The sequence below is a fragment of the Schistocerca nitens genome, chromosome 2 (genome assembly GCF_023898315.1).
Source record: "Schistocerca nitens isolate TAMUIC-IGC-003100 chromosome 2, iqSchNite1.1, whole genome shotgun sequence".
In the NCBI taxonomy this organism is placed as follows: Eukaryota; Metazoa; Arthropoda; class Insecta; order Orthoptera; family Acrididae; genus Schistocerca; species Schistocerca nitens.
Window position 1 is genome coordinate 180461403 of NC_064615.1, and position 27330 is coordinate 180488732.

The following is a 27330-nucleotide window of genomic DNA, read 5'->3' on the forward strand; positions in this document are numbered from 1 at the left end:
GCGCTTTCACATACCGTTAAGAAACGTATCCTTCAGTATCTCTGTCGTTGCTAGAACCCACAGCAAGTGTCTCAGTGAATAGTAATTCAACAATATCTCCACGAGGACTGAGCGAAGTGGTGTAGTGGCTAACGCCCTCAACTCGCATTCGAGACAAGGTATCAATTGTTGGATCGACCATCCATATATCGGTTTTCTGTGGTCACCCGTATCACTCCATACAAACGCCGGGATAATTCCTTAAAAGGATGACGACCGTTTCCTTCCGCTTCAGTAGTAAGAAAACTGAACAAAGCTCTGTCTCTCACAATCTTAGCCGTAAACTGCAAGTAAAACATCAAACATCCCTCCTCCTCCTCGCGTCGGGATAGTAAATGAGCAAAATTCAAGCGAATCGTTCTTATGAACAACTGTGTCTGAGAAACTACTAACTGTATAAATTACGATCGGATTGTAACACGTTATGTGTTTATGCCACGAGCAGCCAGCCAAAGCCGCGGGCCAGCCCTGTAGCGCGATATGTAGGAGGGTGCAGTTCCAGTAGCCTGGTGGCACACGATTTTGGTAATTTTCACCATGAAAAAAGAATACTGGTAGTTCGTCTTAGAGCAGCAGGGTAGGTCTCGAAATGATAGAATGGGCCATTCCCTTGTGCGTGGTATAGGATAGCGATGGAGCATTTTAACTCTTATTTCATTCTGTTCTCGCTGACCTTCACGACTGATTAGTGACGCCCCTGACCTCCTGATAATTTTTATCCTCTCTTCGACCTTCACCGGCGTCCACGGCCCAGTGCCACGGTGTCGGAGAGGCACAAGTGGACCGCGGCCCATGGGTTGGGAAGTTCTAGACCACTAAAGGGTTGGAACGAGAGCCGGCTGGGAATTCATTGGATATATGATACTGATTTAGTGAATTATTCTGAGTTTCCGTGCTAAATTTTTACGTGTAAAAATTTTGCATTAAAATGGTTTTTTATTAAAATTATAATAGCTATTTTATTATTTATATTAAGAAACACTGAAATTCTGAACTTAATATGTGCATAAAGAGTAACCTAACCCCACATTTTAGATATAAAATGGCTCTCGATTCACGCAAATTCGGTATCCGCGGCAATTCCGCGGAATGTAACCATCGCTTATAGAAAGATTTACCCGTATGTTATGCTGTAGACCTGTGTTGAATTGCTGATATGTAATAGTTAAGTGGTCTTTGTATATGCGTAGCTATTCTTATGATTCAAAAACTTTTAATGTGTGCCATATCATATGTTGGTGTAGCGGCAGCCACCGAGCCGTGAGGACGCAGCAGAGCAGCAGCAGCAACACTTGTGTGATAAACTGTAAATGAATTTAGTCTTTGTTTTTTGGCCTCGTGCTTCTGCAAAGAAGTGCACTGTACGTGTGTATTTTTTGTGGAAACTAGTGGTTAGAAAATTAATCGTAGTTTTTTGTTTTTGCGTAAGTCTAGTGAATATCGTTGTGTTGGGCGGCTTCCTAGAGTAAATTTTCCGTGTAGAGAAATTTATCTCTGTTTAATAGCTTGAGGTCTCAGATTTCAGTGAGAAATCAGCACACCAACTTTTCGTGTTACTTTATTCTCCTTTGGTATATTTTCAAACTCAGTAGCGCCATTTGAGACCTCATAACTATTTTATTCACTGTACGATACGGCTAGGGACTGTGCTTGTTGTGAGCGGACACAAGGAGAATTGGCTGCTGTCCGTATACAGCTGGAAGCTGCGTTGGCTAACGTCGACAAGCTTCTAGCTAATATTCGAAGTTATTAGGGTGACGTCGGGGTGCCAGTGACGAGACCTGCGACACCTTTGGTGCCACTTTAATTCCCTGGTGGCCCGGACGTCACTGCGGCTTCCGATACGCAACATCTGACTGGTCCGTCCTCACTCCTTTAACAAGACAGTCGCGGTGTTCCAAATCCACAATGGATAAAAGTTTTAATTATCTTAATATTGGGTTAGTGCATAAGTTAGTAGTGCTTTTACGTAAGGTTAAGGGTAACACATAACAGAGACTTCAGTCATAGTATATTCTCCTTCAGTGTTTACGACAGTCTACCAACTCTGGGGTAACTTTCCGATTCTGCGACTAGAAACCACATGGTTTTGAGGCGAAGAACTCGCCGAACCATGTTCAGGGCGCATTTTCATTCGGAAGTTCCTTGAAGGCTGGTCGATAAAGAGCGGAAAAGGTGAAACTCTGTGGGCGCGAGATCAGGTGAATAATGTGGATGTAGAATGACTTCCCAACCAACTCCTGTGAAGCGTTTTTTTTTGTCAGTGTAGGAAAATGCCGTCGGTCGTTATCGTGGAGCAGCATCACTTCACGCAGTCTTCCTGGTGGTTATTCTTGGACTGCATCTGCATGACGCCTCATTTGTTGACTATAAATGCCTTTATTGATGGTTACACACCGGGGAAGCGGTTCGTAGTACACCACATAGTCGCTGTTATTATTATTGTTTCGTGTCAGAAGCAAACTAAAACATTATTGCATACATTGCATATCGTCGCTGTTACACCAGATGCATATTGTACTGGGAGTTGCTGCTTTGTCTGGGCTCAATCATTCCTTTCTTTTCCGTATTTTAGAATGAAGACGCTATTTCTCGCCACCAGTAACGATACAGAAAAGGAATGGTCGGTGGTTGTTCGCGAGCCAATTGATGACGAACAAGCATAGTTGCACATATGGCCACTCGTTGATTTTTGTGATTTTCGTTTAGAGCATGCGGTATCCATACACCCGATTTTTTAATCTTCCCCATTGCATGCAAATGTCGCACATGGTGGAATTATCCAGTTCATCTCGAGTGCACTGACCGATCATTATGGATTAAAACGTTTAAACGATCTTCGTCAAACCCCGAAGGTCTTCCTGAATATGGAAAATCATTAATGTTAAAACTCTCATCCTTAAAACAAGAAAACCATTTTCTTGCCGTGCTCTGCCCAATGCCATTATCCCCATACACGGCGCAAATCTTTCTGGCTGCAACTGCAGCTGCACAGGTGAACTCAAATAGAAGAATATGTCGGAAATGTTCCGATTTCTCCACTTGGCACTTCGTTTTCTACCGCCCACAGCTCCGCTCACTTTCTCCAAATGACAAAATGACAATATATAAACTCAAATAGCAACAGCGAACTACAAATCAAATTGAAAATCGATAAATAAAGCCATAGCTATCAGATTATCAACCTTCAAAACAAAAACGCTACGGATATATGAACCAACCTAATTGTAACAAAACATTACTGTGACGCATAGTAATTCAGGGCTGCCAAACTAACAGCAGTTTTACTTCAGTACTCATGAAACTTTCATCGCTAGTAAGCTCGTTACTATTTCCTACCAACATTAGGTAAGTTTAAATACGAGAAAACTTGGCTGCGAAGCGTTGCGCTCCTTTCATCTCGTGATCGTACTTGTCGAATACGTTACCAGAGGGCATCGATCCTCCATAGCAAGCTGCAACGAATGCTAACACAGTCTTTGAAGTCGGTCTGTGGCGGACTTGGCTTGTTAGACAGCAAGGAGCTGCGATAATTCATCCCAACCTTGTTAAACAGTTCGGCACCTTTTGCGAAACTCAGCCGCCTAAATACACCGGGAGACTAATGGGCTTAAACTTCAGGAGTCTTTCGTGGCGACTGGGAGTAAACTCTACATATTTTATCACATTTCTGAAAAGAAACGTGCAACACGTAGTAGTCTTATGGGAGATCGTGAAGCTGATGCCACGTATGACCGTTAGTGACGGAAACAAACGATTAAAGTTACAGACTGTTACTAGTAGCCTAGAACCGCTCGGCCACAGCGGCCGGCTGAAAAAGTATCAACAACCATACTGCAAAGAATGATTCGACAGTATGAGCATAGTACAGCGCGGTGTTGCGTTGTAAGGTATGCTCAGCGTGATTACAAATTATTTGCATAACAATAATCATAAAAATTTGCACTTACTGTTATTTCATAGACATAGTGAAGCCAAGTCTGAACTGTCCATGTCAACATTTGATTGCATATGCCTTTTTCAGCAAGAAAAAGTGTACATTATTGTCGTTGTTGGGGAATGCGATAACGAGTAATTATAACCTGTGTCTACTTTTGAGTGATTCTTTCGTGATATAACACCATATCTGACGACTTTATTTTTGTTATTCGAGCAGAATAGACTATGTGCTTGTACCGAGTTTTTAACATATCCTTTCTCACTCATCCTGATAAATAATGAAAACCCAATACTGTTCCCCACATATACTCATCATAATCACGTACACCAAATGGTGATTCTCAAACAATTCCAAACGCAAATCGTGACAATGGCGTCGATCAGATAATCACCAGATCGTGAGCCAAAGTAATAAGTTACAAGATCTTCAAGAAAACACTATCTATCTAACAGGCAGTGTTCTGAGTGACTGACTCAACATCGTCCAGCCCAACCCGCTTAGGATATAAACCTGCAATTTGGTTGGTTGAATTTGGAGGAGGGGACAAACAGCGAGGTCATCGGCCCCTTCGGATTAGGGAAGGATGGGGAAGGGAATCGGCCACGCCCTTTCAAAGGGACCATCCCGGCATTTGCCTGAAGAGATTTAGGGAAATCACTGAAAGCCTATATCAGGATGGCCGGACGCGGGCTTGAACCGTCGTCCTCCCGAATGCGAGTCCGGTGAGCTAACCAATGCGCCACCTCCCTCGGTACCTGCAATTTGAAAAGGGTGTCGTTTAAGAATGGATTTCTCGAGACTCCCAGCCCAAAGAGGTTGAAATAGAGTGTGGACAATTTCTTGAAAATGTGCCACTGTTACGGCAGTTTTGAAGTTCTAGCAAATTGATATTTTGTTTCTCGGTCAGAAATAAAGATATACGTGTTTCAGCATTTTTTGGAAATTCCACCGCTAAGGGTTTAAAATAGTGAGTGAAAGGTTTTTTTAAATAAATCATTATTAAATTACTACTAAAGCATGTTTAAGGCTACAGCTATGAAAATAGGTATTTGACTTCTCAGTTGGAAATAAAAAAAATATGGGTTCATTGTTTTCGGTATTTCAAGCCATAAGGAAGCAAACGGTGGATGAAAATTTTTATTAAAGTATATCATTATGAGCACATTTTTAAATCTAAACCTAAGAAAATTTGTATTTGGCTTCTTGATTAGAAATAAAAAAATACGTGTATCAGTTTTTGAAAATTCATCCCCCTAAGGGACTGAAATAGGAGGTGAAAAGTTTTATGAAATTATTTCATTATGAAAGCATTTGGAAAGCTAAATTTATAAAAAATTGTATTTGGCTTCTCGGTTAGAAATTTAAAAAAAATATGTATTTCCTGGTTTTGGAAGCTCAACCCCTATGGGGGTGAGATAGGAGATGAAAGTTTTTAATAGAAATACTTCATTATGAAAGCATTTTTGAAGATAAATATAAGAAAAATTTTTTTGGCTTCTTACAAGTTAAAAAAATATTTGTTTGATTGTTTTTGGAAATTCGGTTCCTAAGAAGGTGAAACAGGGGATGAGAGTTTTTAAGGAAATGTTTCGTTATATTAAAAACAAATGTAAAGCTAAATCTACGAAAGCTGCTATTTCACTTCTCGATTAGATAAAAAGAAATATGTGTTCTGGGATGAAAGTTTCTATGGAAACATCGCCACAAACGCAAAAGGCATGATTAACGAACCTTGGACTTCAAGTATCAGAATCGTTTTTTATCAGAAGTACTTTCGGAAAGGGTGGTACTTCCATGGCCTTAATTAGCATGAAAATTTTAGAAGATATTGCGGCTCGTGAACAACATAAAACTTCGATCAAAGAAAAACAAAAAAACTCTGTGCAGACCATGCAGTCTATGCGAGCAAAGCAGCGGGCGCTAAGCTATTTTTTAATATACAGGTGCATGTCAGAATAAAGCACGCATAGTTGTTCGCCAGTAGTAATAGAAAATGTCATCATATTAAGGCGCAAATCAAATATGTATCGTTCTTTGCAGTGTATGCAACGTATGTGTGAGAGTCTACTGGATTATTATGTTTTCCAAAGTGTGATATAGAAAAATTTGTTCCAAGATTCACACGTCTTTCTGCAATTGGCTGCTTTCCTGATCATCGACTTATAACTGTTGTCACTGAACTAAGGCATACTGATACCAGTGTGTCTCGTGTCCTGCTAGTGATTTTACTCTCATTTCATACAGTTATCCTTTTGGAAATTTCTTTGGCTCCATTAAATCTCTTCAGTGGAAGCTGGGATGGTACCCCAAATAAGACCTAAACTGCTTACTTTCTACACTATTCTCCAAAAGATTTTGAATTCTGGTTCTAGTAATCATACTATCGACAAGAAGTTGTATTCTAACCTTCTTTGTTTCTTTCTTTCTTTCCTTCCTTTCTTCCTTTCACCATTTTACTGTCGTCATTGTACATAAAACTATTTAAAAAGTAATTCTGTAAGAGAACGCTGAATGAATGCAAGTTTTAATATTACTATGTTATCTAATTAAATTATCATTAGCGATAGATATTTGAATGAGTGAACATATTGTTGTAGGGTCCAGTTCTGCGAACGTGGTTTGGTTTCCTGGATTCCAGATTTAAAGGCAGGAGTGCGATAATCGTCGTGAAGAAGGTTGCACTTGATCAGCTGTGCTTCGTTCCAGTTTTCCTAGGCGTCCTAGTGTCGATAATTGGATTTGCAAATGGAAAATCTGTAGATCAGATGAAAGAGAAACTGGAAGCAGATTACCCGGATATTATGATGACTAACTATAAGGTAAGCGTAAATATAACATTTATGTTACACAAAACTAGACAGTTATTGTAGATAAGTAAGTATAGCAGTAAAAAAAAAAAAAAAAAAAAAAGAACTAATGTGATGAACACAAAAGGGATCTCTTCTCAATATTTAATAGCTTCCTACAAAATGTGTACATCCTTATGATAGAGAGAGCGTAGTTTACGCAATGAGATTTCTAATTTTAAAAGGTCTTGGCAAGCACGTCATCGATCGAAAAAGTTTAGAGACTGGATTAATGAATCACAGAGAAAATTTAAAGTGCTGGTTTTAAAGCTTCTGGTGTTTTACATAGTCTTCCATGCGCTTGGGTACAACACACAGAAAGTTCATGAGAAACTGTCAGAAAAGTCCTTTTTTGGGATGTTGTTCTACTCGCGTGTCACAGTCGCATCTTCTTCAATCTTGGTTAGTCATCAGAGACCCATTCTGCATTTTGTCGTCTTATGTTAGATTCGTTTTGATAATACCAAGTCTCGTCACAGGTGATGATTTTTTTTTTTTTTTTCAACAAAAGAATCGTCTACGTGTTTGATTTCAATCGAGTTATGGCAAGCGTTCACAAACCGTCTCTTTTTGTTCGAGAGTCAAGGTATGTGGGTCAGACGTTGCACATACTTTTGTCTTCTTCAAAACGTTCTGGAGAATGTCTTGAACAATTTGTTTAGAGATGTTCAGTTCGCTGCTCCACTGCAATTTGTAACACAGCAACATTGACACACTAAAGATGCACGCCCCCAACTGATCCAGTTGATATCTAATGTTTACGGCTGTTAGTTCAAGCTGCCACCGTAGTTACTGCGCTGACGTCGCTTATCCGCTAGTCGTGTATATCAAGGAGGAGTATTGTGATTAGTTGGTCAAATCTACAAATATATCCACTGGACGAATCACACACCGAATCACTGTGTCTAGCACAATAAAGGGAAGAAATCGCTGTAACTAACCAAATAATAAAAAAAAATCTTTGAATTACTAAGCCGATATTTAGCGAATTGCATAACTGTAGATAACGAACAGAAGATGGGGATACAATGCGAGTAATGATTAGTAGTTTCAGGATATGGAACAAAGCATCTCACTCTTTATGGTGTACTAAAAGCAAAGCGTTAATCACCATCAGTGAAGATAAAAAAAGGTCATTCCTAGGAGAAATTGCGCTAATATCGTGTAACTATAGAGCTTTAATAATTCCCTCAGATCGCCGTTGAAGAGAGTGCACAAGGTTCTTCAGTTATGCCATGTCCAGTTGAAACCATATCCTGTACATCTAGAAAATTTTGAGGGTGCTGAATGCTACATTTCAACCGGTGTTCCAAATAGTCCTCGGCATTTTACATAGGATTAAGATCGGGTGATGCAGCGGTCATCCGAGATGCAATAGGATGACTGTTTGTCGGACCAGGAACGTGTGAATGCAGTCCTATGAACGCGACTGTTATCGTCGAACATGGGAGTGTCCGCAGTATACTCAACAGAAAGATGTAGAAGAAAGGGCAGCTTTTGCTCACCGATAATATTGAAAATAAAATACTGCGTGAAGAGTTTGACAGAGCACTGAAAGACCTAAGTCGAAACAAAGCCCCAGGAGTAGACAAAATTCCATTAAAACTACTGACAGCTTTTGGGGGAGCCTGTCCTGACGAAACTCTACGATCTGGTGAGCAAAATGTAAGAGACAGGCGAAATACCCTCAGACTTCAAGAAGAATATAGTAATTCCAATCCCAAAGCAAGCAGGTGTTGACAGATGTGAAAATTACCGAACTATCAGTTTAATACGTCACGGCTGCAAAATACTAACGCGAATTCTTTACAGACGAATGCAAAAACTGGTAGAAGCCGACCTCGGGGAAGATCAGTTTGGATTCCGTAGAAATATTGGAACACGTGAGGCAATACTACCCTACGACTTATCTTAGAAGCTAGATTAAGAAAAGGCAAACCTACGTTTATAGCATTTGTACGTTTATAGCATTTGTAGACTTAGAGAAAGCTTTTGACAATGTTGACTGGAATACTCTCTTTCAAATTCTGAAGGTGGCAGGGGTAAAATACAGGGAGCGAAAGGCTATTTACAATTTGTACAGAAACCAGACGGCAGTTATAAAAGTCGAGGGACATGAAAGGGAAGCAGTGGTTGGGAAGGGAGTGAGACAGGGTTGTGGCCTATCCCCGATGTTATTCAATCTGTATATTGAGAAAGCAGTAAAGGAAACAAAAGAAAAATTCGGAGTAGGTATTAAAATCCATGGAGAAGAAATAAAAACTTTAAGATTCGCCGATGACATTGTAATTCTGTCAAAGACAGCAAAGGACTTGGAAGAGCAGTTGAACGGAATGGACAGTGTCTTGAAAGGAGGATATAAGATGAACATCAACAAAAGCTAAACGAGGATAATGGAATGTAGTCGAGTTAACTCGGGTGATGCTGAGGGAATTAGATTAGGAAATGAGACACGTAAAGTAGTAAAGGAGTTTTGCCATTTGGGGAGCAAAATAACAGATGATGGTTGAAGTAGAGAGGATATAAAATGTAGACTGGCAATGGCAAGGAAAGCGTTTCTGAAGAAGAGAAATTTGTTAACATCGAGTATAGATTTAAATGTCAGGAAGTAGTTTCTGAAAGTATTTGTATGGAGTGTAGCCATGTATGGAAGTGAAACATGGACGATAAATAGTTTGGACAATAAGAGAATACAAGCTTTCGAAATGGAGAATGCTGAAGATTAGACAAGTGCGACAAGAGCCGACAAGTGCGAGAATTATCGAGGATGTGTTAGACGACGATCAGTTTGGCATCAGAGAGGCAGTTCTGACGCTGAGTTTGATAATGGATGTAAGAAAAATAAGATTTGTCGCTCTGAAGATTAGACGGGTAGATCACATAACTAATGAGGAGGTATTGAATAGGATTGGGGAGAAGAGGAGTTTGTGGCACAACTTGACTAGAAGAAGGGATCGGTTGGTAGGACATGTTCTGAGGCATCAAGGGATCACCAATTTAGTACTGGAGGGCAGCGTGGAGGGTAAAAATCGTAGAAGGAGACCAAGAGATGAATACACTAAGCAGATTCAGTAGGATGTAGGCTGCAGAGGAGATGAAGCAGCTTGCACAGGATAAAGTAGCAGGGAGAGCTGCATCAAACCAGTCTCAGGACTGAAGACAACAACAACAACAATGTTGAAAAATCCTGTTTCCTGGTTACGGTAACCAGAATGAGTGAGCCCAGATCATGCTACGAAATCCACCCTCAAAAAATCACAAAACCACCTACGGCCTGAACTACACCCTCACATACTGAGGATTAAAGGTTCCATTGGGCCATTGCTGCACTAACTCCCAGCATCATTTAAAAAGAGACAACATTACGACTGGTCAGACCACACTAAACCCCTCCAATCAGCTACTGTCCAGTTTCTGTGTTGCTCGGTCCATTAAAGGCGTGCAGCTTCTTGTGAGCTGTGAGAAATGGCCTTTTGAAAGGTAACTGACTGCAAATGCCCACTGCATACGGTTCACTTCGGAGCGCTTGCTCGGAAACTGTTTGGAATGAACCCGTATTCACTGAAAGCAGCAATTCCTCTCGGGTTTGAAACTGTCATTGACAAGGCGTGACACTTATCTCCATTTTCAGTAGATTAAGATCTTACTGTTGTTACGGCATGTTACATGGCTGCCAGAGTTCTGCTAGTACTTGTATGAGGGGCAGTAAAATGAAAACCGAACATCCACCACAACGCAACCATGCAATGGTTCCATTAAAATGTAATCACCACACGTGTTAAGACATTTATCCCACTGGGACACGAGATGATCAATGCTATCGGCAGAATGCTATCGGCCGCTGAGATTCACAACCGCACCCTCTCTTGCACTTCCTCGTACGACTGAAACCGACGTCCACGCATGTCTTTTTTCAGGTCGCCAAAGATGTGAAAATTACACGGTGAAAGATACGGACTGTACGGAGGATGCTGCAGTGTTTCCAAACGAAATCGCTGAAGCATAGCCTTCATCCAGTTGACGGTGTGGCGGCGGGCGTTATCGTGCAACAGGATGATTCTATCCAACAGCTTTCCAGGGCGTTTTGACTAATGGCACGTCGCAGTTGCTGCGAAATGTATTCATACCGCTGCGCAGTGATCGTTGTTCCATGATTGAGGAATTCGACAAATAGAGGAAGCATTCTGTTGCACGATAATGCCCGGTCCCACACTGCCAATCAGATGAAGGCTACGCTTCAGCGATTTGTTTTGAAAACACTGCAGGCGCTTCTTCCTTTTCCAAGATCCATTTTATAAAATCAAAAACACTTTTATATCGAATCAGCTTCCAACTCTATAACATAATTATTCGCACTGCGTAACTGAACAGCTCAGAAAAATAGAGAAATAACACTATGTAGAGGAAAACTGAACACTTTTGGTAGAAAGCGTAACTAGTCAAATTTTTGGAGTTCCCAATTTCGGCGAAAAATTAAAGCTGCGTAAAACGCAATTTTATTTGAATCAGGAGGCTCAATTAGTCCTCTTTGCAGATGAACCAAACATTATTGTGAAGCCGAGTGGAGAAACTTCAGCAGAATAAATATTATATAGGTTGTTTTTGTGAAAGTTACGAACTGGTTTTGTGTAAATGGACTAGCTTTAAACTTTGAAAAATACACCTGATCCAATTTTGTAGTGTCAAAAATATTCCACCGCCTGTTAATTTAGTACATCGACGAGAAATAATAAACAGGGTATAAATGGTGAGCATATTAAAGAAAACTTTACTAGGAAAACCTTATAGTAGACCTGCTAAAACGTTTACGTTTTGCTGCTTCTGTCACAAGAATAATTGCCAACTTTGGGGATCTATGGAAGTCAGTAAGTTAAAGTATTTTGCATATTTTCATTCACTGATGTCTTTCGGTGTAATAGGCTTCTCATTTAGGGAAAAAGTATTCTTTGCACAAAATAAAGTAATTAGAATTGTGTGTATGGTTCACACACACACGTCTTGCAGTCATCTCTTAACCACAGCGTAATAATACATTTACTCACTTACGAAATTTGTTAGCAACAGTCCACTTTAGTGTAACAGATATTCACAGGTACAATACTATAAGGAAAAATGATCAGCAGTATTCTTTTATGAATCTAACTTTACCACGGAAAGGGGTGAAGTATGCAGGCATGAAACTCCATGACACGCTGCTGATGGAAATAGAATATCTGACACGTAGTAGAAGTGCTTTCAGATGTATATTACAGATATTTCTCCGTGATACATCCTTCTGTACGATAGAGTAATTCTCGGATAGAAATATTTATTCATTTATACATGAAAAAATCTGTAAATGGCCAGAATGTATACATACGAGTATTTTTTATCTTTTGTATTATTGTATATAATTTACACCTGTTGTTGGGGCGATCTAATGTTGTAATTTATAGTACTAGAAGCCAAGATCGCTCGATGTGAACTAGAGAATTTATGATCAGCTTCAAAAGTAATTAGCTGTCACCCTCAGATGGCAACCTGAGTTGTTGTCGAAGCATCATCTTTACTGACGTACCTGTGTTTGCTCCTATACACCTTATTGAGGCTACGGATATTTTACTCAGCAATTTTTATATATTTAATAAGCTGTATGGAACTGTATTATTATAATTGGAACATGTTCTCAGTATGTCGACGAGACTGATGTGCAGCTATATTTCTGGGAGATCTGAGAACCGGAGAATGACAGCTAGTTACTTTGAAACTGGTTTTGAAATAAACTATTTCACGTCAAACGATCTTCGCTTCTAATACTGTAAATTATTTATTATTTTTTTTTTTAAATATGTGTTCCTTGTTTGTTCAGTTGACAAATTCCACCTCATAACTTTTATCCTGAATATGATCTATGGAACATGTAACTAACTTAAAACAAATCACTAATTCAGTTGGGCAATATTGGGGAAGAAGCCTAACTATGCCCTTTATAAAGACAGTCACCTGAAGAGGTTTTGGGAAACCACCCAGTCGCATTCTTTGACACTAAAAAGATGATCATATCCTAAATATCTACTTTAAAAGCATGTGGTATCAAATGCTGCGTTTAAAAAGCGTTTGTAATTGTGTCTCGCATACATTTAAAGCTTATCTCTACCTTACTTTGCAGTTAAATTATCTGAGGATACAGAAAGTTACTTCGGACATTTAGATTTCCATGTTGTGTTACCTACTACAGTTTATGAATACTCTATACACACTTGTGAATTAAATATTTAAATAACTTTTCTTGATTTCAGCGTAAGTTCTTATAGATTTATTTTCATTTTCTAGATATGGCCCTTGGTGCAGACTCTAAACTTCTCCGTCGTGCCAGTCCACTATCAGGTTCCCCTGGTCCAGGTAGTAGCCGTTGGCTGGAACACGTACATGTCTTGGAAGGCTCATCAGCCAGTTCAGAAGAAACAGGAACTCGCCCACGTCGAGTAATTACTGCTGGGATGTGGCACGGCAGCCGTATCCCTTGGGATCTGTAATGCTCAAGTGTTCGCTGTGAAACGAACTTTATCAGTGAACTTATCTGCATTGTCTCTGTGACCTTCAAAAGGACAGCCGGAGATAACATTTCAGAGTACAAAATTACAAATTACAGGAAGGTCCTGATACTAAATACAGTATTCCTTGTACAACACGCTAAAATCATGGAACCAAGATTTTTTACCCACTTCAGATTTGTTTTGTCAGTTAAATAAAAGCACGATATTATCTTTTTCCATTAAATAGCTCACGAGATTTCACGTTATGAGTGGCTCAGTTGTACTGGTTTAAGATTCGTCTTCAAGAGAAGACATTAGTCCCTGACAGCTGTTCCTACAAATGCTAGTTCATGGACAGTGTGAATACGCATCAGAGATAACCCCTTCTCAAAATATCGTCAGATATATTCTTTACTTCTTCGAAACGTAGACAATCACGGATGACGTATATTAAGCCGTGCGTTCTCGTCCTCAGCAGCTGAACGTAGCAGTTCCTAAGGCTTCTGTAACACACACAGGTTAGTTTCATGATGATATAAGTTCGGCTGAGATAAGCGTTTCTACAAAAATTACTGGATGTAACGTAAGTGTGCGGAGACTTGAAGCTTGGATAATTTAGAATGTGTGTGTGTGTGTGTGTGTGTGTGTGTGTGTGTGTGGGCGCGCGCGAGTGTTTGTGGGTTAGGAGTGCTCAGCGTCGAGGTTATCAGCGCAGTTTACAATGCAAAACGTAGTTTTTACAAGCGCCATTCCGTAATCATACAAATAGCCTACAGCAAAAAAATTTACTAAATCTATACAATTTGTTGTCTATTTTTCCACGTATTCTGTAGCATCTTCTGCGCACCTGTCCCACCTTCTAACAAATCTTATTCCCTCAGCGGAGAATTCTTCACCTTTATCTAGAGGCCAGTTTTGTACTTTTTTTCGCCTCTTCGTTGCCGGCGAACTTGAAGGAAAGGTCAGGACCTTTAGGAGGATGACAGGCGCTCGCGACTCGCGTCTGAGTTTCCAGCCTCAGTTGTGCCGTTTATTAGGTCGAGCGTTGTGTTGCAGATGCGGCACTCCTTTCCTCTGCCATTCCGAGCGTGTCCTTTTCAGTGCGGGACTGACTTTTTTCCCAGTGATGCCTGAGTGGTATAGGCTGTTGACAGTGCGTTTTTCCTCCAAAAAGTTACAGAAAATCTGACCATGGACACTCATAAGGATAGATAAGGATGGTTAACATGACCTTACCATCCAATGATTATGGTTTGAATTTCTTATGGACTGACGATTCAGGGTCTGTCCATCACATGCTTTGATGCACGGATTACGCATCAAAGTGATGTACTCAAGTTTCATCACAGGTTAAAAATCATGCCCAAAAACTGCGTCACCTTCGCCACTGAAACGATTTTTGAGCTCGGTACGAATGCGAAATCTCAGTTCTTTCAAATGTACGGTATGCCCTCTGGAACGTACCTTGCCCAAGTCTTATGGTAGTTCAGTTTGTTTTGAATGATTGAATGAGTTGGTCCGCAGCTCGTGGTCGTGCGGTAGCGTTCTCGCTTCCCACGCCCGGGTTCCCGAGTTCGATTCCCGGCGGGGTCAGGGATTTTCTCTGCCTCGTGATGACTGGGTGTTGTGTGATGTCCTTAGGTTAGTTAGGTTTAAGTAGTTCTAAGTTCTAGGGGACTGATGTCCATAGATGTTAAGTCCTATAGTGCTCAGAGCCATTTGAACCATTTGATTGAATGAGTTGTGCCAATATTTGCTCGAAATTTTTCTGCAATTTGTTCAACTGTAAGTCGTCTGTCTTCTTGGATAAACGAATTAATAATATACTGCTACCGGTCGCACATAGCGGTGCGCGTCGGATATGCCTTTGTAGATATTTTTAAAATTTCCATCCACGCGCCACAATTCTCAGGGTTCATGCAACTATTTTCATATTGTTTAGTCATCCGAGCGAATATTTGAGACGGTGGTACACTTTCCGAAAGTAAAATTCGGATCACATAACGCACTTTCTTCGCGCGGACACAGTTTCAAAAGTTTCAGTCCCCTGCATTATGCGTTACCTTCATTATATAGGTTTGTTTAATTATTGATTGATCGTCGTCACTGGTTCGCTGACTCCGAGCCTCAAATCTCTGCAGATGATAATAGAACTCGTTGGTGATTTTTTACAAATTTTTACTGTTATCATAATTATGATTTAAAAATAATCTGTGTATGTTTAATGGGACCAGTGAGGATTACTGTTTGCAAGCAATGATCGCAAATGCCATGACATGGGCTGTCCGAGCTTGAATAAAAAGCACGATTGTGACTAAGGTGCATCTCTTTCCCTCCACTAGTGTTTGAAGTACCGGTATTTGTTGAATGTTTCAAGGAGAAAACTTAAGTAAACCGTGATGAACTGCTTTAAAATAAGAGACGTTTTCTCACACAAATGCACATAATATGATTGTAGGAAACTTCTGCAATGTGATTCTCGAGGTACAGATATCTGTGCGTGATTACACCTGGGGCTCAGTCCTCTCCTAGTAGTTGTTTCATAGTTTTTGAACTGCTAGGGACTCTTTCAGTGAGGTTTCCGAATGTCTGTGGAGGAATGGCAGCCCTTTCTTCCTCAAGAGTCGTAAATAGAGAAGTGATGTTTGCGGGCTTCCAAAAAAATAAATGTGACGAGTGGCCCTCAACTACATACGCTCAGACGCAGAGTTGAAATATTAAAAGTTTTGGCTGGTTTCGTTGCCTAGGGGCTCGGATACATAGTTGCCGCACTACAAGCCAAATTCTGCTGAGTCTTGAGTATACAATATGAATATACGTATGAATAGAATCGTCGAAGGTTCCTATAACTCGGCAATTGCGAATTTTGAATGAATAGACATTTATAAGTGAAAGATTGCAAGTAAATAAAATCTGCAAGTACAAATTTAACGACTTTAAAAGATGAGTACAAGAGCAGAAGTACTTTTGAGAATGCCGTATATTCCTGCAAAACGCTTATTGGTGTCGATGGTCCAGCAACTAAATAAAATATAAGTTGAATAACAAGGAAACAGTAGATTCCCACTTCACGTAATTAGTTATGGACAACAACATAACTAGCGTGATATTCACTTCTAAACGCATACTACGTCTTCACTGCAGAAGCCATGGAAATCTCACAAGTGCACAGGTCGGCACTACGAAATATTTCTATCTCTCGCGATCACGCGCAAACTGCTCCACCCTCCAAGTCTTTCCCACGACTGCCCGTCGCTCCTCCTCTTCCAGCACCCTCTCGTGTCCTGTGCGACTGTCCCTCATTCAGTACTCCCCTGTCTATCCGTCTCTCCATTAACGAGCACTTTGATTGGCTTGAGCGCTCCCGCCATGTCTCCAAGCCAACGCACACTCACAAACATATGAAAACACATAATGAAATACTGGATTTACATTTAAATAACTTGAAATTAAATAAATATTCCTTCGGCTGGAACATAAAAACGCTCTAACACACATTTTTAAATACATAAAAAGATCAAATAAACACATAGCAAAGGAATAGAAACAAAAGGTAGGACAGTAGCCTAATGGCTCCGTGCTTTCTAAAACACAGTAAATATTTAACCAATTTCTTCATGAATAGTATATATCGGATATAAACAAAGATAGAGACGAATAAATATGTTTATAAGCATGCTGCTACCGTTTTTTCGTGTAACTGTGGAGTACTTATGGCCTCACGCGGTTAATAATAATCGGCCACTTTGACCTCCAATAACTTCATGTACTATTCACGTTACATGCCTGTAACTCATACCAATTTAGGTTTACACTAATAGCTTTCTAAAGACATGTCAATCAACAAAATCGGATGAACCGTTTAGATTTCGGAAATTCGTTACTGGTCTTTACGCATACAATTTACAGTCAGATACTACACTTTATCTAATACAGATATTGAAAATCTGATTACACCTTCAGAATCGTTGTGCAAATAATGATAATGTACATTTTTCTTTTTAGGGTATCATGATTCCTCTGGCTACTATTAATTTCTATACAAACTGTGAAATGTCTGCCATTAAGGTTTCACAAAGTCCACCATCTTTGGCACTCCCGGCATACGTCCCTCATCAACACAGCGTCACCATCGAATTCCCAGCCATGCTGTCTGGCCGTTGTGCGGCATCACGCGGTTGCTAAAGAGCTGCGACTTGCCGAGCGGCCCGGGGCAGTGGCCCCCAACTCTGAACTTCAGGGCGCCAAAACTCCTCTGTTACCTCACATGTTCGATGCTGAGACCTGGGATGAAGTCGCTCAAGGCTGCTCCATTGGGCTTAGGTCGGGATTCTTTGCAGATCAGCCCATTTCAAGAATGTTATTGTTTACCAGCCATTGCCAAACACTGATGCCTTATGCCAGGATGCACAATCAGTCATCATCTCTGAACTGTTCCTGTACCGGATCACATCCTAACCATGAAAAACACACCCATGCCATAAAATCACCTCTTCCTTACTTCACTGTTGGTAATGTGATGGCAGATAAAGTTCCCCCCAGTCCATGGATTATCACAGGGTATAGCGTGATTCTTCACTCCAATTCACTCATTTCCAGTCATCCACTGTCCAGAGATGCCATTCTTTACACCATCTCAAAAGCTGATTACTGTTGACTAAAGAAATGTATGGCTTATGAGAAGCTGTTCGCCCATTGTACCCCATTATTTTTAACTCCCTACGCACAGTAATCGCGCCAGCTGGACTGCTGGTAGCATTTTGGAACTCACGAGTGATTCCTTCCACTGATTTCATGCAATTTTTACAACCACCCTCCACAATACTAAACGGCTTCTTTCCTTCAGTACATTAAGTCTGCCTAGTCTTGGTTTCTCGTTTTCACTTCACAGTGGCATCTCCAACAGGCGACACACGCAGCTTTTCATGGGTTGAAATATCCCTGACGGATTTGTTTCCATATTTGAAGTCATGAGTTGACATAATCGATTCATTCTACTGCTACAGTTTCTCTACTGGCAACACAATACTCCTTGTCTTCTTTTATTGTGACAGTTACGCCTCTCGTGACATCTAGTGTTCAAATCTGCATTACATAGGAATGTCCTGATACTTTTGATCATATAGTGTATATTGCTCTGCCATATGCAAATGTTAAAGAGGACGTCACAGTAATTTCAAGGGCACTTCCCAAACAGTTAGACTTTCTCAGCGATCCTGGCAGAGAATGGCACTGCAGTATAAACACTAGTATGAAAGGAATTTGGATGCCATTATCACCAGCTAAACAGATTCTTGGACATGTTTACACCTTCAATCTGCATGATTTTGTGAAAGAACATTACGGCGAGAAATAATCATTCTTTGTGAGTGCCACATTCTTCACAATGCAGTAGGTAGGACACAGTGTCTCCTGCTGTAAGGAAAAGCCCAAAAATTTTACACCTCATTATGAGAAAATGATATTTGCAAGCAATGGTATGTTATAGGACCTAGATGGTACATGGGTGTTCTCTTTATGGTAAGGATGTGCTGAGACGAATGGTCCCAACTCTTATAATGAGTCTGTGGGAATTAGTCCGAGGGATAATACCTGTGGTAAGTCTCACCGGCACAAGATGCTAAGACTATTTGTATCCAGTCTCCTTCTAGCTATCCGGTTTTGGGACTTCCCAGTTTCGCTAGAACATTTCAACGAAACACTGAGAAGCATCCTTTAAAAATGTCGCAGGGACATATGCAGACCATAATGACCTTCAGGCCAAATCTTTGCCTTATTGGAGCATGAGTTTTCTGTCTAAGAACTTGGATGTTGACCGACATCCATAGTCCAAACAGAAGTTCTCTCGTCACAACAGCGCTTCAGCATATCAATCAAAAACTGCATTTGACGTCCGTAGGGTCACGACACATGTTTCGTTCACCGCCGCCGCCTATGATCATGTTGTAAATGGTCTGAAGATGGTCACAGTCTGACGGAAACCGGTAACAATTGTAAATAAATGTTTTATTGCCGTTGAGACTGTTTTCAGTCCATTTTCAAAAGCTTACTGTATAACTGAACTGCCTATTCTGGAATCTCCGATACATTCCAGAGGCCGGCCGGAGTGGCCGAGCGGTTCTAGTCGCTACAGTCTGGAACCGCGCGACCCCTACGGTCGCAGGTTCGAATCCTGCATCGGGCATGGATGTGTGTGATGTCCTTAGGTTAGTTAGGTTTAAGTAGTTCTAAGTTCTAGGGGACTGATGACCTCAGCAGTTGAGTCCCATAGTGCTCAGAGCCATACATTCCAGAGCTTTCTGAATGTCATTTTTCTTAATACCATAAGTGAACACTCCGTTGAAAAGGTAAGATAATTATTATTATTAAAGACCTCTATAAGACTGAGACAGTGACACACACACACACACACACACACACACACACACACACACACACACACACACCCGCGCACGCACGCACGCGCGCGCGCGAGAGAGAGAGAGAGAGAGCTTGTACGTGATGACTGGGTGTTGTGTACTGTCCTTAGGTTAGTTAGGTTTAAGTAGTTCTAAGTTCTATGGGACTGATGACCATAGATGTAAGTCCCATAGTGCTCAGAGCCATTTGAACCATTTGACCCCAAGCTTGTACACTTGTACACGATGGGTTCTGTACAACAGACTACATTAGCCTTTACATTCTGCGTTTTCCCACTCTCCTAACCATCTGCGAGCTTGTACATAAACTTACAATATTTCCATAAACACGTTTCTGTAATCCATACATTTTATAAAAACCTATGTATGTATCTGTGGAAGATACTCTTCAGTTTTGAAGTCTAAGATGTCAACTGAACTGAAGATAATAGTTTTTGACCAATATATATTTCCAGTATAACTTATGGGTGTGAGATATGGCCATTAAGTGAATTTGTTGTATGGAAACTGATAATAACCCAAAGGCAAGTGGAAAGACCAATGTTGGGCTACAAAAGAGAAAACAGAAAGATAGCAGTTGATATAAGACATACAACAAAGGTCAGTGATATAACAGAAAGAGTGAGTACCTTAAAATGGCAGTGGTCTCTTCATGACGTTCGAATAAAAGATTGCAGATAGCCAAACAAGTACTAGATTGTAACTCAATTTACCAAAAAAGATCAAGAGGAGGACCACCGGACAGATGGGAAAGAGACTTGAAACAGGCGACTTGAATTGGCAATGAGAATCTCAAGATCGTCAGAAATGGAAGAAACATCTGGGATCCTTTGTTGCCGGCCGGTGTGGCCGTGCGGTTCTAGGCGCTTCAGTCTGGAACCGCGTGACCGCTACGGTCGCAGGTTCGAATCCTGCCTCGGGCATAGATGTGTGTGATGTCCTTAGGTTAGTTAGGTTTAAGTAGTTCTAAGTTCTAGGGGACTGATGACCACAGATGTTAAGTCCCATAGTGCTCAGAGCCATTTGGGATCCTATGTTGCACTCTGACTCAGAGAGTCACTAAGTGACTGAATTGGCCGATGAAGAAGGTATTGATGGTGTATCTATGTACGTATGTTTCACATCTCCTCCTAAAACCACTGGTACGATTTGAACCAAACTTGGTACACATATTCTCTACTGTCTGCAGACAATTTCTGTGGGGATAAGAACCAACTGCCTATCATAGGGGTGGAGGTGAAAAAGAAGTGAAGCCCATGACACGCTACTACCCAGATTTTATTCGTCCGGTATTTGAGAAAGAGAACACTTAGCACATGATTTCAAACTTTTACGAAACTTTTTCTCGCTTGCAACCCTCACAAAATGATGAAAGAAAAAAGTTTATCGCATATTGCATTCTCTCTGTTCAAGCAGTAAAGCTGCAGCGTCAGGCATTACGTTTTAATGATTACTTCTTTAGTAATAACTGTATTCGCGACACATTTTGCTGACAGGTTTCATATATACCATGTACCTGCAAAATTATATCATCGTACGACGTGTAGTTCAGTTTATTTGAGATCGTAAACAACTGAGACGCGTGAAATCTGCCGCATCATGCATGACGTTTTGTTATTTCTTTGGTACTAACTCTATTCGCAACAAATTTCGCAGATAGTATCCACATATGCTGCTGAATGTACCTACAAAATTATATCATTGTACGACACATAGTCCATGAGATGTGATGTCATAAATATTGAGCTGCGTCAGAACAGAACTTCAAGCCAAAATTCGCCGGACGTACAGGTGAACTATGTGTGCAAATATGTATGAAATATGTGACATGTGCGTAAACGGTCAAAGCCATGAATAAAAAGCTCTACCTAAGCCACTGAATCGATTTCAGCCAAACTTGGCACACATACTACTTACTATCTCCAAAGAAATACTGTGGGGTTAAGAACCAGCAACCTTCAATTGAGGTGGGAGGTAGTAGCGTGGAGATATTAGAGTGAAGAAGAAGATGGACACAGCTAGTGGGGGAGGAGGTGGGTAGAAAGAGAGGGAGGGAGGGGGAAATGGACAAAATAGCAAGAGGAGGATATGGACAGAGAGAGGAGGAGAAGGACGGAGAAGCAAAGTGGGGAAACTGGACAGAGAGACAGAGGTGAAGAGGTGGACAGAGGACATGTGGCGAGGAGGTGATGCGCAGTCAGGGGGGAAAAGGAAATGAACAGAGAAAAAGAAGAGCATAAGATGGACAGAGAGAGTGGGGGGAGATAGAGAGAGGGGGAGGAGCAGATGCGGTGAGGAGATGGATGGGGGAGGAGGAAACTGAAAGGGGGGAATTTTTCTAGATTATACATTTTTAATTAAGTATGAAGTTAGATATTTTAACTGTTGACAGTGTGATTACAACTAACACAAATAATTCCTTCAACACTATAAAATTGCAGCATTGTACAGTAAATTTTTTTAAAATCATCAGCATGTCAGCTTTTGTAACATGGTTTGGTTCATGCTCAGTTCCGAAAAAATGGAAGTTTGAGTTTGGCCCTCTCACGTTTTCTGCCTTTGCCATATGGAGTTTCGTTTATGATATGTTCCATGTAAACTTCCTTTTGATAATAAAAATGAGCAAAATTAAAGAAAATAGCGTAGGACGCGGGTTCAACAGCTGTATCATCAACACATTCGTCGCCATATTGAATATTATGATATTGAAGCTTCCTGATTAGCTGTAAAGTTTATGTCCGCAATTGAAAAAAGTAATATAACATGTGCCTGATTATGATACAAACTTCACATTTCAGACGCTAAAACAAATTCTGGCTAGTCGTTTTTGACACAAACTACGTTCAGAATCAAATAGGTCATGAAAAATTGTACTAGAATCAACTTGTAACTAATTTTCGATCAAGGTGGCGTGTGTCCCACTTTGATACTAGGTTCCTCATATTGTTTTTAACATCACAATACCTCTTTGTTACGTTTACTCTTTTTTATTTATTGATTTATTTTTCGTGGCAAGACTAGGGCCACCAGGCCACTCTTACATCTAACCTGGCATATCACATTGTGTTGATGACGACAGGTATCTTGTAAAAAGGCTTAAAACTAAAATGGGATGAACATACAGAAGTAATATTATAACATAAATAGCGGAAAAAAGTAGTAGCTATCAAATACTGTTTATTGTTAATATTAATGAAAAGTAGATCAGCAAAGATGTAGATTACAGTCAGATCTAAAATGATGGCACTGGCTGTAGTTGACGTGAGAGAAGGGATATAAGAGGTAGAGAACGAGGAACATGATAGAACTCAAGTAATGGAGAGAGGCACAAAAGATAGAAGCAGGTGCTTTACCATGTGAATGTGACAGAGAAACACACTGGGAGCGTTTATTATTGAGGAAAAGTTATCATTGTACTTCGCCAATTCATATCTGTACATTCTCACAAAGTTTCAGAATAAGGAAGTGATATTATTGCGATAACGCCTACCTACGTTTCCGACACTGGCGGCAAAGCTGTGTTTCGGGTATTGTCCTACTTAAATAAAAATTAAAAACAAATTTGGGGCATCTTACTAGCCTTCTTCCTATTCCTCTCACGAAATAGTATTACTGCGAAAGGGTACTACCAAATATTTTGGAGGTGATTTGAAGACTTTCTAATCATGAGCAAAGCTATGCCATTCGAATTTATGAAATCGTATCGAACATTACATTTGGAGGTACGTTGCATCAGTCTCAAAAAGAACTTTTCTTTACATAGAGCGTTTGACTATTACAGTTACAAACGAAAGGGGGCGAGTAAAGGACGCTAAAACAAGCAGTAATTTCCAAGAACACTTAAAAGCTATATATATCGAACATACGAATGTCGCGGAGAAAGATGTCGGTTTTGTTTACAGCGATTCTCTTATAGCTTTGGCAACAGCAAAAACAGTCCAGTTTCCGATGCTATGCTTTCCAGTATGTAATCTTTAATCCAGAAGGAAACCAATATGATGATCTGCTGCATTGTCAGTTTAGAATGATCAAACCATGTGTTTTTCCTTATATTAGTTCCTTTCCTACATTTGCTACAATACAACTGTAATGAAAACCCACAATCGCTACTCTTTGAGTCATGTTTGACACAGTTCTCCCCAAAACAATACACGAAATTTCTAGTGTCTTGTACGAGACCACTGAAAATAAACATTCTTTACCACTTCTCATGTGTCACTGCTGTCGCTCGAAGCGAGATTCATTGCCGCAGATTGTGTGTCATTGCTGCAAACAAAACAGATATCTTGCTTCGTGACATTCGCGCGTCCGATACATATCGCTTGCAAGCGTTCTTAACAAATTACCAGACACGCAAATAATCTAATAAACATTGGTCTGAAAACAAATGGTTTCCCCGATACGATGTATTACAACTGAGTACATTAACTATTTATAACAGAGTCCCCGAGGATCCAAACTGCAAATATGCAATTGAGGGAAAACATATTACGGCAAGCGTTCCACATGACCATCGTTAATGTGAAGGAGGGCTTCAGTACGTCTCCTACTGCATTGTCAGTTTAGAAATACCAAACCATGTGTTTTCCTTATATTTGTTCTTTTACGACATTTGCTGCAACTATAATGGAAACCCACAATCGTTGCTGTTTGAGCCAAGTTTGAAACAGTTCTCCCCAAAACAATCCACGCAATTTCTAGTGTCGTGTTTCGGCAGCAGATGTTCAAAACTCCCAGGCATGTTCCGAGTACGTTGACAATCACTCACAATGCGTTCCCAGTGTTCATGGACGCTATCAACAGGACTAGAATACATCGAAGCTTTCTGGGAAGCCATGGTATTGGCGAGCCACGACCATGCACTTGTCGAAGATTCGTGGTACGCATACCCAAACAGAAAGTGTTCCGGTGTGCATTCATGTATGTACCTTTCATCATAAGGAACATCATCCGAACAATCGATTGGGTTGTGATGCAAGAAATGAAGGAAGACGCAACCGGGAAGTCGGCGTATGTTTATTGGGATTACTTGCTCCTTTCACTGTCCTCGACTCGCCATTTTCGTTCTGAACCTATAGTAATCAATCAACTTGTATATGAACTGCTATCGGCGTGGATGACTTGCAGTTTCGCTCATAATTATGTGTTAGCGTTCATGGAATGATCAGACCTTCTCATTGTTAAGCAAGTCTCAGAATTGGTATGGTGTTTGAGGAAACCATGAATATGCAAAACGAAATGCTTGCAGCAGGAATTTATGTTAGCACGACACATTTAACGCTGCAAACACAATGGCTGTTTCTGAACAAATATCCGACCCTCTTTTTCATAATTTTTGGTGTAACTATCTCGCCACATTAACGTTATAGCACTCCAGTGAACACATATATTCGATGACTCAATTTACGCTAGTAGACACTGTATTAATGGAAAATCATTGAGTACTTCCCATTTCTAACTTATTTACGCAAAAGCAGTTCTATACTTTTTAATAAATAAGTCACAGAACAGTACGTATAGAGTAGCTGCACTCATCTAACTTAGTATTTTAGACCTCCGTAAAAGCATGAGATTTTTCATTACCGCCTGTTCGCAGGCTGTTGTTAAACAATTAACATAGCTATCTTGTGTTACAATAAAAGATGACTGTGAATTTAAGGTGTGCTCACTTATGGCGAGTCGTTAAATACACAGTACTAGTGGCATACATTGAACATTTTTGTTGCCTACACATTATTTCAGAGCCTGTCTCATAAGTTCCGGCAATAATTAACATTAGCTTACGCACAAGCTATTAGGAAAATATATAAGTAATATGAAACAATCGCACTATGTGCACGTGTGATATTGTAGCAAGTCTGAAAGCGAACGTACCTCGAATCTCGGAATATATCCTTGCAATGTTGAGTTACACAGGAATAGCAATTGCAGCCAGGTTACCTTACTGTTTAATCCCTTATCACCCACATTTAGGTATCGACTGGTTGCCAAATACTTATCATAATGCACTAATATCCAACGAAACATTCATGTGTTTAACTCAGAGATATTAGGCTTACGGGTTGTTTCATTAATACCAACGATGTACCATCGTTGGCTGAGATTGATAAACGGAAATGTCAACCTAAGGGAGTATAAACTTACGGGGAAAAGCTTTCCTTTGGAAGCATGGGAGAGAAAATGAGTCCAGTTATTACAATTTTTTATCCTAGTAAATTCATGAACTAAGACAAGTAACACAATTAAAGAAGCTAAAACTGCAGCAATTGTGTACACATGCAATTACATTTCAGGAGTCTGCATTTTATCGTGCTAATGCAAAAATATTTCTGAAAAATTCCTATCCTAAAAGAGAGAGTGAACGTAACAATGTAGGAAATATCTGACTGGGTTGCATGGTCGCTGACCTAAAAATTTGAAGAATTTGATTTTGGCTTAACATATTTATACTTCGTTTTTGAAAACAGCTACAAGTCGCACTTAGTATTTTTTTATTTACCAGTTTTGCTCTTCAAATGAACAAGAGCATCATCAGAAAATACAGTTTAAAGTTGGTTGATGGCACTAAATATTAAACTCCCTGTACTATAGTACTCTTAAACTTAGGTTGAAAGTACAGTAGTAAGAGATGACATTGACAGCACCAAAGATGAATTATAATTAGTGCTGTTAGGCAACTTTAAACTGTTTATTCTGATGATGCTCTTCTTCATTTGAAGAGCGAAACCGGCAAGCAGAAAATAATAAATGCGAGTTGTGGCTATTTTCAAAACTTAGTTTCAGTAGTTGCTCCTCCTGTAGGCAGTGCCAGCTCTTGCTATATTTGTATATTGTACTCCATGCAGCTATACGAGGAGAATTTTATGATAATATTTCCGCATGAATATATTTACTAGCTAATATTTCTGTCAAAATACTATAGTGCCAAGGTACCCATTATTACAGAAGTCTTCATGTAGGCAAATGAATTATGATGTCTAGAGCATCTGTTTTTATTTTTTAAGTTATCCATGATCAACTTATCGAGATTTCTTATGATATTTCTGTCACCTACGTGCAAGATGTGTCTTAACTTTGCCATGCAGTTCTTTTCTTCCACATTGGTTGCACATGTTCGTAAGTAACGATCTGTCATTGGTGAATAGGACAATCCTCTGCGGTCAGGATCGCTAGGTATTTTATTTTGTTTCACGATGACTGGTTTCATCAGAACCTGGCTGTCGTCAACGGATCTTCGGAAAATTCTTGTTAACATGCATACATGCCATGAAACCGTTCTCGTTGTAGTGGTGGCATGTATGCACGTTAATAAGAATTTTCCGAAGATCCGACGATGCAGGACGATTCTGTCGAAACCGGTCATTGTGAGGTGAAATTAAAAAAAAAAAAAAGCGACCTTGACTGCAGAAGACTATCCTATATTTTCTTCCATCTGACGTCAAAATATCGTCGACCTTGAACTCCCCTCCCTATAGAATCTTATTTGACCTCAGAAGAGAAGGCGAGAAGTAGAAGGCAATCTGATGTGTTAGCTAACTGCTCAAGATATTTTGGAATAGCTCACATAGAGC

General features: G+C 40.1%; 2 protein-coding genes across 7 annotated transcripts in view; both read left to right on the forward strand.

Annotated features, from left to right (window-relative positions):
- Nucleotides 1–13606, forward strand: part of LOC126235861 (protein Mpv17-like) — a 66963-nt gene extending 53357 nt beyond the window's left edge. For all 5 annotated transcript variants that reach the window (XM_049944753.1, XM_049944755.1, XM_049944754.1 and 2 more), the window contains 2 exons: nt 6577–6798; nt 13138–13606. In XM_049944753.1, the coding sequence (XP_049800710.1) occupies nt 6577–6798; nt 13138–13293 (378 nt within the window). In that variant the 3' untranslated portion in view covers nt 13294–13606. The remainder of the gene's footprint in view (nt 1–6576; nt 6799–13137) is intronic.
- Nucleotides 13607–13675: 69 nt separating this feature from the next.
- The window catches only part of LOC126235858 (protein Mpv17-like), a 294748-nt gene continuing 281093 nt past the window's right edge, over nt 13676–27330 (forward strand). Inside the window, exon 1 of one of the 2 annotated variants that reach the window (XM_049944737.1) lies at nt 13676–13858. The gene's annotated coding sequence lies outside the window, so the exon portion shown is untranslated. The remainder of the gene's footprint in view (nt 13859–27330) is intronic. The other variant, XM_049944745.1, reaches the window with a different exon arrangement.